We start from the raw sequence: 12306 nt of genomic DNA, 5'->3' as shown, positions 1-12306 counted from the left end.
AAACATATTCAATCTCTCCCTATCCCAGTCTGCTGTCCCCACATGCTTCAAGATGGTCACCATTGTTCCTGTACCCAAAAGGCAAAGATAACCATTCAAAATTACTATCGCCCCGTAGCACTCACTTGTGTCATCATGAAGTTCTTTGTGAGACTAGTCAAGGATCATATCAACTCCACCCTACCGGCCACCCTAGACCCACTTCAGTTTGCATATCGCCCTAACAGGTCCACAGACGATGCAATCGCCATCACACTGCACACTTCCCTATCGCATCTGGACAAGAGGAATACCTATGTAAGAATGCTGTTCATTGACTACAGCTCAGCATTCAACACCATAGTACCCCTTCAAGCTCATCATCAAGCTGGAGGCCCTGGGCCTCAACCCCACCCTGTGCAATTGGGTCCTGGACATTCTGATGGGCCGCCCCCAGGTGGTGAATGTAGGAAACAACATCTCCACCTCTCTGACCCTCAACACTGTGGCCCCACAAGGGTGCGTGCTCAGCCCCCTCCTGTACTCCCTGTTCACCCACAACTGCAGGGCCATGTACGCCTCCAACTCAATCATCAAGTTTGCAGACGACACTACAGTATTGGGCTTGATTACCAACAACGACGAGACAGCCTACGGGGAGGAGGTGAGGGCACTCAGAGTGTGGTGTCAGGAACTCAACATCAACAAAACAAAGGAGATGATCGTTGACTTCAGGAAACAGCAGAGGGAGCACTCCCCCTATCCACATCGAAAGGACAGCAGTGGGGAAAGTGGAAAGTTTTAAGTTCCTCGGTGTAGACATCAACGACAAACTGAAATGGTCCACCCACACAGACAGTGTCGTGAAGAAGGTGCAAGAGCGCCTCTTCAACCTCAGGAGGCTGAAGAAATTTGGCTCGTCACCCAAAACCTTGACTAACTTTTACAGATCCACAATCGAGAGCATCTTGTCGGGCTGTATCACAGTCTGGTACGGCAACTGCTCCATCAACCGCAAGACTCTCCAGTAGGGCTGGGCGGTATACTGTAGCTTACTATATACCAGTATTGATGCACAGAACGGTTTGGGTCTTTACTTTACCTTCTCGGTATTTTAATGTTTTGTTTGTTAAATGTGATACGCAGTGTGTAACGTCCATTTTTATATTTTACTACCTTACTTGATCCATCCTTCTCCGCTCTCTCTCTCCATGCCGCCTTCCACACCGACCTAGTTCCACCCTGTCACTCAAGAAGCGTATTTGTTGTTGCTTGACCACAAGACACTTTCATTCAGTCTGCATGGTCAATGCAGCACATGCAACAATGTTGATGACATAGATGTTGTTCCCAAATTGATCTTAATATAAATCCACAAGCGTTCTATAATTACAATAGCAGTTTGTGTTTCTTACATCTGCAAACAGCTAGTTTGTATTTTCTTAGCATGTTAAGCTAAATCGTGTTAACCACTAATGATAATTGCTTGTTAGCTAATAAAAGTACTGAGTCAGGGCAAAAAGGTTGCTAGCTAAAACAGCCTGATACCAGTGCTGGTGAAGGCTTAAATCAGCATGTTGTTTGTGCAACAGTATCTTCTAAATCATAAGAGGAATAGGTGAAGCTTGAATATGTTGGATACATGAATAAAAATTTAATGTAGCCAAAGATTATAGGGTCCCCTAGGAAACACTGAACATCACTTTGGTTCCTACCCTGTCGCAATAACTCATTCATGACATTTTCATTCGTTGTCATGTCAAACACTGTATTCAAAGTGCCCACTATTATTTATATTCTAACTATAGAAATTAGAATGATTCTATTTCCATGATTCCAAAAGTTCACCCAAGTGTTTTGATCTAAATCGCAATTGCAACATTTGGTTAAAAATAAGGCCTAGTATTTTTTTCCCCATATCGTGGCAGTGTGGAAATGATCTCAAATGGAAATGCAGGAAATGCAGAAATGGATGGAAATGCAGGAAATGATTTTAGGTTGAAGTTGAATTGAACAGTATAATCATAATAATAATAATATATGCCATTTAGCAGACGCTTTTATCCAAAGCGAGTTACAGTCATGTGTACATACATTCTACGTATGGGTGGTCTCGGGGAATCGAACCCACTACCCTGGCGTTACAAGCACCATGCTCTACCAACTGAGCTACAGAAGGACCACCTATATAAAACAATCAGAATGGAGAAGGACCCATTGAAATAATTTAGAATATATGTGTTGCCACCCTAGGGTCACACACTACTCATAAAGCAAATTTAGAACTTTTATTAATCAAAAACATAAAATACCATCAATATTTTGAAAAATACCATATGATATGATATTTTGGCCATATCGCCCAGCGTTGTGCAGACCCTCTCCAGAGGGTGGTGCGGTCTGCACAACGCATCACCGGGGGCAAACTACCTGCCCTCCATGACACCTACAGCACCAGATGTCACAGGAAGGCAAAAAATATCAAAGAAAACAACCACCCGAGCCACGGCCTGTTCACACCGCTACCATCCAGCAGGCGAGGTCAGTACAGGTGCATCAAGGCTGGGACTGAGAGACTGAAGAACAGCTTCTATCTCAAGGCCATCAGACTGCTAAACAGCAATCACTAACTCAGAGAGACTGCTGCCTACATGGAGACCCAATCACTAGCCACTTTAACAAATGGATCACTAGTCAGTTTAAACAATGCCAATTTAAATAATGCTACTTTAATAATGTTTACATATCTTACATTACTCATATCATATGTACAGTCATGGCCAAAAGTTGAGAATCAAATCAAAATCAAATGTATTTATATAGCCCTTCGTACATCAGCTGATATCTCAAAGTGCTGTACAGAAACCCAGCCTAAAACCCCAAACAGCAAGCAATGCAGGTGTAGAAGCACAGTGGCTAGGAAAAACTCCCTAGAAAGGCCAAAACCTAGGAAGAAACCGAGAGAGGAACCAGGCTATGAGGGGTGGCTAGTCCTCTTCTGGCTGTGTCCCGGGTGGAGATTATAACAGAACATGGCCAAGATGTTCAAATGTTCATAAATGGTCAAATAATAATAATCACAGTAGTTGTCGAGGGTGCAGCAAGTCAGCACCTCTGGAGTAAATGTCAGTTGGGTTTTCATAGCCGATCACTACCACTCCTGCCGTCTCTAGAGAGTTGTAAACAGCAGGTCTGGGACAGGTAGCACGTCTGGTGAACAGGTCAGGATTCCATAGCTGCAGGCAGAACAGTTGAAACTGGAGCAGCAGCACGGCCAGAATGACACAAATATTAATTTTCACAAAGTCTGCTGCCTCAGTTTGTATGATGGCAATTTGCATATACTCCAGAATGTTATGAAGAGTGATCAGATGAATTGCAATTAATTGCAAAGTCCCTCTTTGCCATGCAAATGAACTAAATCCCTCAAAAACATTTCCACTGCATTTCAGCCCTGCCACAAAAGGACCAGCTGACATCATGTCAGTGATTCTCTTGTTAACACAGGTTTGAGTGTTGATGAGGACAAGGCTGGAGATTACTCTGTCATGCTGATTGAGTTCGAATAACAGACTGGAAGCTTCAAAAGGAGGGTGGTGCTTGGAATCATTGTTCTTCCTCTGTCAACCATGGTTACCTGCAAGGAAACAAGTGCCGTCATCATTGCTTTGCACAAAAAGGGCTTCACAGGCAAGGATATTGCTGCCAGGTAAGATTGCACCTAAATCAACCATTTATTGGATCATCAAGAACTTCAAGGAGAGCGGTTCAATTGTTGTGAAGAAGGCTTCAGGGTGCCCAAGAAAGTCCAGCAAGCGCCAGGACCGTCTCCTAAAGTTGATTCAGCTGTAGGATTGGGGCACCACCAGTACCGAGCTTGCTCAGGAATGGCAGAAGGCAGGTGTGAGTGCATCTGCACGCACAGTGAGGCAAAGACTTTTGGAGGATGGCCTGGTGTCAAGAAGGGCAGCCAAGAAGCCACTTCCTCTCCAGGAAAAACATCAGGGACAGACTGATATTCTGCAAAAGATACAGGGATTGGACTGCTGAAGACATTTTCTCTGATGAATCCCCTTTCCGATTGTTTGGGACATCCGGAAAAAAGCTTGTCCGGAGAAAGCATCCTGAGACCATTCATGTGTGGGGTTGCTTCACAGTCACCCCTTTTAGAATTGTGTGTATTAAGTAGTTGTTGGGGAATTGTTAGATTGCTTGCTAGATATTACCGCTCTGTCAGAACCAGAAACACAAGCATTTCGCTACACTCACATTAACATCTGCTAACCATGTGTATGTGACCAATACAATTGGATTTGATTTAAGTGTGAGAATTATACCTTGACATTTTTAAATTTTTCTCACAGGACCTCCTATGTGTGCACATCTTTTATGGGCTGAATAGAAAGGGACATCTGTTACAAAACACCAAAAAGTGTAATGACATTCGGCAATTGTCATTGGGTCTCCAGTCTCCACTCTCGAATTAATTGATATGTCTTCCTGACCCACTTGTCATCTCCCCAGCCACATGAATATTTTTTTTTAAAGTTAAAAACATGACACAGAGGTGAGAAGGTTTATTTAATTTGGTATAAGCTTTTATTTGTTTTATTTTACCACTGTAGCCATACAAATGGCATTTTAAACATATAGGAGAATGATTAAATGTGCATTATTTAGAGACCCGATAGAGCTACACAAAAAAATGGGAATTAACTAAATGTATCTGTTGTGATTTCTTTATCCCTTAATCAGGTGCAGTACGAGCTGTCCCCAAAATACCTCAAGCTGATATGTTGTAAAAGCAGATATCTGCTGTTGTAACTGTATTACAGCTGAAGCACTAATGTGTACAAGGTTGAAGCGTAGGAGGAAAAGCATCAGCTGTCCTCTCGCTCTCCTAGCAACCATTAGTCTGGAGCACTCCCAGCCTGATACCAACATGCCAGCACACATGCTGCTCTAGGAACACTGTTTAGCAAACCCACAGAATGTATTACTCTTCTATGAACACTGTTTAGCAAACCCACAGAATGTATTACTCTTCTAGAAACACTGTTTAGCAAACCCACAGAATGTATTACTCTTCTAGGAACACTGTTTAGCAAACCCACAGAATGTATTACTCTTCTAGGAACACTGTTTAGCAAACCCACAGAATGTATTAGTCTTCTAGGAACACTGTTTAGCAAACCCACATAATGTATTACTTTTCTAAGAGTACTGTTTAGAAAACCCACAGAATGTATTAGTCTTCTAGGAACACTGTTTAGCAAACCCACAGAATGTATTACTCTTCTAGAAACACTGTTTAGCAAACCCACAGAATGTATTACTCTTCTAGGAACACTGTTTAGCAAACCCACAGAATGTATTACTCTTCTAGGAACACTGTTTAGCAAACCCACAGAATGTATTACTCTTCTAGGAACACTGTTTAGCAAACCCACAGAATGTATTAGTCTTCTAAGAGTACTGTTTAGCAAACCCACATAATGTATTACTTTTCTAAGAGTACTGTTTAGAAAACCCACAGAATGTATTACTCTTCTAGAAACACTGTTTAGCAAACCCACAGAATGTATTACTCTTCTAGAAACACTGTTTAGCAAACCCACATAATGTATTACTCTTCTAGGAACACTGTTTAGCAAACCCACAGAATGCATTACTCTCCTAAGAATACTGTTTAGCAAACCCACATAATGTATTACTCTTCTAAGAGTACTGTTTAGCAAACCCACATAATGTATTACTCTTCTAGAAACACTGTTTAGCAAACCCACAGAATGTATTACTCTTCTAGGAACACTGTTTAGCAAACCCACAGAATGTATTAGTCTTCTAGGAACACTGTTTAGCAAACCCACATAATGTATTACTTTTCTAAGAGTACTGTTTAGAAAACCCACAGAATGTATTAGTCTTCTAGGAACACTGTTTAGCAAACCCACAGAATGTATTACTCTTCTAGAAACACTGTTTAGCAAACCCACAGAATGTATTACTCTTCTAGGAACACTGTTTAGCAAACCCACAGAATGTATTACTCTTCTAGGAACACTGTTTAGCAAACCCACAGAATGTATTAGTCTTCTAGGAACACTGTTTAGCAAACCCACATAATGTATTACTTTTCTAAGAGTACTGTTTAGAAAACCCACAGAATGTATTAGTCTTCTAGGAACACTGTTTAGCAAACCCACAGAATGTATTACTCTTCTAGAAACACTGTTTAGCAAACCCACAGAATGTATTACTCTTCTAGAAACACTGTTTAGCAAACCCACATAATGTATTACTCTTCTAGGAACACTGTTTAGCAAACCCACAGAATGCATTACTCTCCTAAGAATACTGTTTAGCAAACCCACATAATGTATTACTCTTCTAAGAGTACTGTTTAGCAAACCCACATAATGTATTACTCTTCTAGGAACACTGTTTAGCAAACCCACAGAATGTATTAGTCTTCTAGGAACACTGTTTAGCAAACCCACATAATGTATTACTTTTCTAAGAGTACTGTTTAGAAAACCCACAGAATGTATTACTCCCCTAAGAATTCTGTTTAGCAAACCCACAGAATGTATTACTCTTCTAAGAATACTGTTTAGCAAACCCACAGAATGTATTTACTCTTCTAAGAATACTGTTTAGCAAACCCACAGTATAAAAATAAATAAAGTCTCACACTCTAGCCTATACAGTATATGCTCCCAACAATTGAATGGGTAAACCTAACAACCAATGTTTCGGCAACGCAGTGTCATCTTCAGGGTTGAAACCCACAGTATAACATGATATAACTAACAACTGTCTTTTTTATTTTGTAATTGCACAAATCACATAAATTGTGTGAAACATGATTAGCCTAGTGGTAGATGAAATTTCATGGGAAAGATTGAACACTGTAGCCTAATCTGTCGTGGCTAATTATAGTTGCAGCATCCAATATATTATATATATATATTGTATTTTTTATTTTACTGTAATGCTGTTAACTGAGATCAGTTTCCCCCTCTCCAATCACTCATATAGGAACCGTAAAGACCATCTACAGGTGTTGTTGCAGACTGAACAGGTCAGAGGTTTGGTATTTTACGTAAATTCTTGCAGCAATAAGTATATCTTACGTTTGGTATGGTTACTAGAGGTCGACCAATTATGATTTTTCAACGCCGATACCGATTATTGGAGGACCAAAAAGCCGATACCGATTAATCGGCCGATTTATTTTATATTTTATTTGTAATAATGACAATTACAACAATACTGAATTAACACTTATTTTAACTTAATATACAACATCCATAAAATCAATCTAGCCTCAAATAAATAATGAAACATGTTCAATTTGGTTTAAATAATGCAAAAACAAAGTGTTGGAGAAGAAAGTAATATGTTTTAGATTGTAGTTAATATAGTATTTATAGGACTATTTCTCTCTATACCATTTGTATTTCATATACCTTTGACTATTGGATGTTCTTATAGGCACTATAGTATTGCCAGTGTAACAGTATAGTTTCCGTCCCCCTCCTTGCCCCTACCTGGGCTCGAACCAGGAACACATAGACAACAGCCACACTCGAAGCATCGTTACCCATCGCTCCACAAAAGCCGCGGCCCTTGCAGCGCAAGGGGAATAACTACTCCAAATCTAAAAGCGAGTGACGTTTGAAACAGTATTAGCGCACACCCTGCTAACTAGCTAGCCATTTCACATTGGTTACACCAGCCATTAGGCTGATAAGCTTGAAGTCATAAACAGCGCTGTGCTTGCGAAGAGCTGCTGGCAAAGCGCACGAAAGTGCTGTTTGAATGAATGATTACGGGCCTGCCGCTGCTCAGTCAGACTGATCTATCAAATCTGACTTAATTATAACATAATAACACACAGAAATACGTGCCTTTGGTCATTAATATGATCGAATCTGGAAACTATCATTTCGAAAACAAAACGTTTATTATTTCAGTGAAATACGGAACCGTTCGGTATTTTATCTATCAATTGGCATCCCTAAATCTAAATATTCTTGTTACATTGCACAACCTTCAATATATGTCATGATTATGTAAAATTCTGGCAAATTAGTTCGCAATGATCCAGGCAGCCCAAACTGTTGCATATACCGACTTTGCGTGCAATGATGCAAGATAAATTACACAATTTCACCTGGTTAATATTGCCTGCTAAACTGGATCAGTAGTTATAACTAGTGATTATGATTGATTGTTTTTTATAAGACAAGTTTAATGCTAGCAAGCAATTTACCTTGGCTTCTACTACATTTGCGTAACAGGCAGGCTACTCGTGGAGTGCAATGGTTAGAGCGTTGGACCAGTTAACTGTGCGGTTGCAAGATGGGAACCCCTGAGCTGACAAGGTGAAAATCGGTCGTTCTGCCCCTGAACAAGGCAGTTAACCCACAGTTCCTAGGCAGTCATTGAAAATAAGAACGTGTTCTTAACTGATTTGCCTAGTTAAATAAAAGGTATATAAAAATAAATAAATAAATCTGAAATCGTTGCCCAAAAATACCGATCTCCGATTGTTATGAAAACATGAAATCAGCCCTAATTAATCGGCCATTACGATTAATCGGTCGACCTCTACCAGAGACAGGTTACTTCAGCCTCCTGTTGCACCTTCTTCACCACGCTGTCTGTGTGAAGGGACCATTACAGTTTATCAGGGATTGGCACACCGAGGAACTTGAAGATTTTGATGATAAGTTATGTCATCCAATTCGTATGCTATTGTACCGATAGGATAAGACATATGATAGTCTACTACTATACATCTTAATTCGTATGATATTATACGACCGCTATTCCATTCCTGATATACCCTAATGCAACGCAATGTATCATACTAATGCCATGTACAAAAATGGATGGAATTCTGTTCGCCATATGTCCTTTTTAAGCAGTGTTGACCCACTACTGGTTGGACAAGTGTGTGTAACGCAAGATGGGGGAGAGCCTCTCTCTCATCAGAGATCACATTTATTTTGGGATATAACCTTTTCATTCAAAACATGAGAAACATTGTTTCAGGTGATAATAAAACATGTTTTGTTTAGTTACTTTTTCCTCAACTTGTTTGTCTGACTTCCTAGCTTACTTCCTTCCCAACTCAAACTAGTTTACACAGAGCAACTATCGTTAGCTAGCTATCTGAAAGCTAGGCTGAACCCACTGGGAAACGTTGTTTCCAAGTCATTTCAATGAAATGGCGTTGCATTAACATGGACTAGACGTTAAATTGACGTCTGTGCCCAGTGGGAAGTTACTGTAGCCACATCTAATAATTACCATCACAATAAACTTTTCAGAATTAAAACCATATGCTACAGTCATATAGTATAATTGTCTTGACATGCAAAGTTGTATTATTCAACATTATTATTAAAAATAGTAAGTAGCCTACTCATTTATAGTAGGCTACATTCTGTGGTGTGGTAGCATAACTCTGTTCTATTGATGGACTCTGGCCAGATGGAAGACAATGCAGAGTTCGGAAAAATTCTAAGTATGCTGCATCAGTTTCGCAATGGAGCATCGGACCAAGGGGGAGCAGCGATGCCACTCTGTTGCCGAAATTGATGACATCTGGTGCAATGCAGCAGACTGCAAAATTGGGATGCGAATGGGACATTAATTAACAAATTTACGTACCAATTGAAACGTAATGCCGTAAAATGTAATGTTGAATTGCTCCTCTGATCACTTGGGCCTACTTTTTTAAACGTATACAATTATGTTTAGGGTGTGTTCGTAAATTCAATCTGGAGTGAGCTCTGGAGTTCCTCTATTCAGAGCGTTGTCAGATTGTCCGTTCGTAAATTCTGTGTTTCGCTCTCGGAGCGCACACTGGACGCTCTGGCCAAGGAGTAGGGTTGATCCGATGGTTCTGACTCACAACAGCAGTCAAGCACCCAAGCTAACTGGCTAATGTTGGCTAGCTACTTCCAGACGCAAATGAGTACACCTCACTCCATTTTACTCCCCATAGCAGAGCTGGTTAGGCTGTTTTCATGTTCTCTAGAGCATTGGTGACTGTAACTGTGCAGCTGGCAACAATTTAATTACACTTTTCCCAGACGTTTACTGATACCGGCCACATTCAACTGTGGTTGAGCGTTCATGAATTCGTCAGCTATTCTGCGCTCTGGCACACTCAGACGAGAGTGCTCTGAAATCGGAGTAGATAGCCAGTTTGAATTTACGAACGCACACTCAATTAGCCATACTTTGAATCTTGAGCTTTTTGGTGAATTCCTAAACGAGGTTGTCAAATTTCCTTATCCATAAAATGTACTTCTTTATTTGTCTCTAACAGAATGGAAGTATAGTTGGTGGAAAATTATATTTGAATTGAGTCAATATTTCGGATGTTTGGCAGGATAGCCCAGTGGTACCCAAGCTTAATAAACTTTCGATAAGAAAGCATGAGGGGAAGGCCTACCCTCAATTTCGCTCCTCGTCACCGCTCAGCTGTCCATTCTTCTCCCACCACCCTGTCTCAATGATGAGAGCTATTGCCACGTTAACGTCCTAGTAGGAACTACGAAACTCAAAACATGTATGACTTGCTAACTGGTGGAACACGGCAAGTGTACCACCAGTTAGCAAGTAGGACATTTCAAAGTCCCGACTAGCACATGAACACGGCATAACATCAGCCATCCAGGCAGGAGGCGGGCTCTGATTACATCCGAACGTTCAAGCGTAACTGACGTATATGGCTTCATCATTATCGTATTTCACCGCTCAAAATATGATATTTTTCAACATTTCTTTGGTTTCTATCATTCGTTTTATTAGGCTAATAATCTCTCGTCATAATTTGCATTCATGACACGATCGGAGATTTGAAGTTGTGGTTTGATATTCAAAACAGGCGTCTGTTTTGCGGTTAGACAAGTATATTTACTCACCTACATTACAGTATGTCGAGTCTGTATTGTTTTGACTATCGAGAGATAAATATGAGTGCTCCGCCGGTGATCCGACCGCCGAGTCCCCTGTCCTCCGTGTCCAATGGCATCTCTTTCCAGATCCAGATCGGGCTGAGCCGCGAGCCGGTTCTGTTGGACTCTGTCGACTTCAGTCTCGCTCAAGTCCGGGAAATGGCATGTTACATCGTGGACCAGAAGGTAACTACAGTATATCCTATCACTTCTGTAATGCCATTCTTATCATTTAATTAGTTTAAATTAAGCACATATATAGTTCTTAGTGATTTATAAACTTTTGCACACATGTTTGCATTCGAGTATTAGGAATTTAGTTTACTGTATGGCGTGACACAATCCATATGGGATTGATAATTAGGCTATGTCTGACCCATACAGTAAATTAGGTATGAACTAAAAAATTCAATCCATTTTTCTGTTGCACGCAATTAGCAACTCAGAAAAGTCCTTGATGTCACATTCAATCATTTATTCCAACAAGCAGGACAACAGTTCTATAAGTTACTGTATTTATTGATAATGGAAAGATGTAGGCCTAACAAATATGGTATCATGTAGAGAAAGGAAAAGTTCAACATAAGCTAATGAAATGGAGAATCCCCATATTTAAGAAAGTTGCAGTTGATCACTTATCAACAACATGGGAACTACACCATCCTTTCCCTATAATCATCAGGCCTGTAGCCTATACAGTGTATGCATGACCATCTACAAAAAATAAAAACTGATGTTTTATTGGCACACACTGGATAGGTGCACTGAAATGTGTTGTTTTCCAGGGTCAGCCATAGTAGTACAGCGCCTCATGAGCAAATTAGGAGTAAGTGCCTTGCTCAAGGGCACATCGACAGATTTTTCACCTTGTGGGCTCGAGTATTTGAACTAGCGACTTTTTGGTTACTGGCCGAATGCTCTAACACTTAGGTTGCGGCTGGTGGCCTATAGGCAGGTAGCGTATCAGTTAGGATAGTTGGGCCAGTTACCGAAAGGTCACTGGTTTGAATCCCCAAGCCAACTAGGTGAAAAATCTGTCTGTGCCCTTGAGCAAGGCACTAAACCCTAATTGCGCCTGTAAGTTGCTCTGAATAGGAGTGTCTGCTAAATAACTCAAATGTATTTGCAAAATGTAAGTCTTAGGTAATATTAACCCCTTTCATATCTAAACATAAACCTGTCTTCTTTACCTTTCCGTCTTCGTTATACTGAATTTTGTTCATATCTGAAAGGGGCAAGGGTTAAAAAACACGGTACCTTAAATCCAAAATGGAAAATTATATCGCAGACAGTTTTATGTAGGCTTACATATGTTGTAACTTCATAGTTTCATTTGGGGATAAGATCT

At 40.4% G+C, this 12306-nt stretch overlaps 1 protein-coding gene and 1 long non-coding RNA gene across 2 annotated transcripts in view; one reads left to right on the top strand and one right to left on the bottom strand.

The window, feature by feature from the left end:
• LOC124002223 overlaps window positions 1–10568 on the bottom strand; it is a 32372-nt gene extending 21804 nt beyond the window's left edge. The window contains exon 1 of the long non-coding RNA XR_006832950.1: window positions 10454–10568. This is a non-coding gene — a long non-coding RNA (uncharacterized LOC124002223). The remainder of the gene's footprint in view (window positions 1–10453) is intronic.
• A 147-nt stretch (window positions 10569–10715) lies between these two features.
• Window positions 10716–12306, top strand: part of prkd1 (protein kinase D1) — a 60478-nt gene continuing 58887 nt past the window's right edge. Inside the window, exon 1 of the mRNA XM_046309579.1 lies at window positions 10716–11144. Coding sequence (XP_046165535.1) covers window positions 10938–11144 — 207 coding nt within the window. The 5' untranslated portion in view covers window positions 10716–10937. The remainder of the gene's footprint in view (window positions 11145–12306) is intronic.

Source organism: Oncorhynchus gorbuscha, linkage group LG17, assembly GCF_021184085.1.
Source record: "Oncorhynchus gorbuscha isolate QuinsamMale2020 ecotype Even-year linkage group LG17, OgorEven_v1.0, whole genome shotgun sequence".
Lineage (NCBI taxonomy): Eukaryota > Metazoa > Chordata > Actinopteri > Salmoniformes > Salmonidae > Oncorhynchus > Oncorhynchus gorbuscha.
The sequence above is the reverse complement of the archived record's forward strand: the minus strand, read 5'-3'. Positions and strand labels throughout refer to the sequence as shown.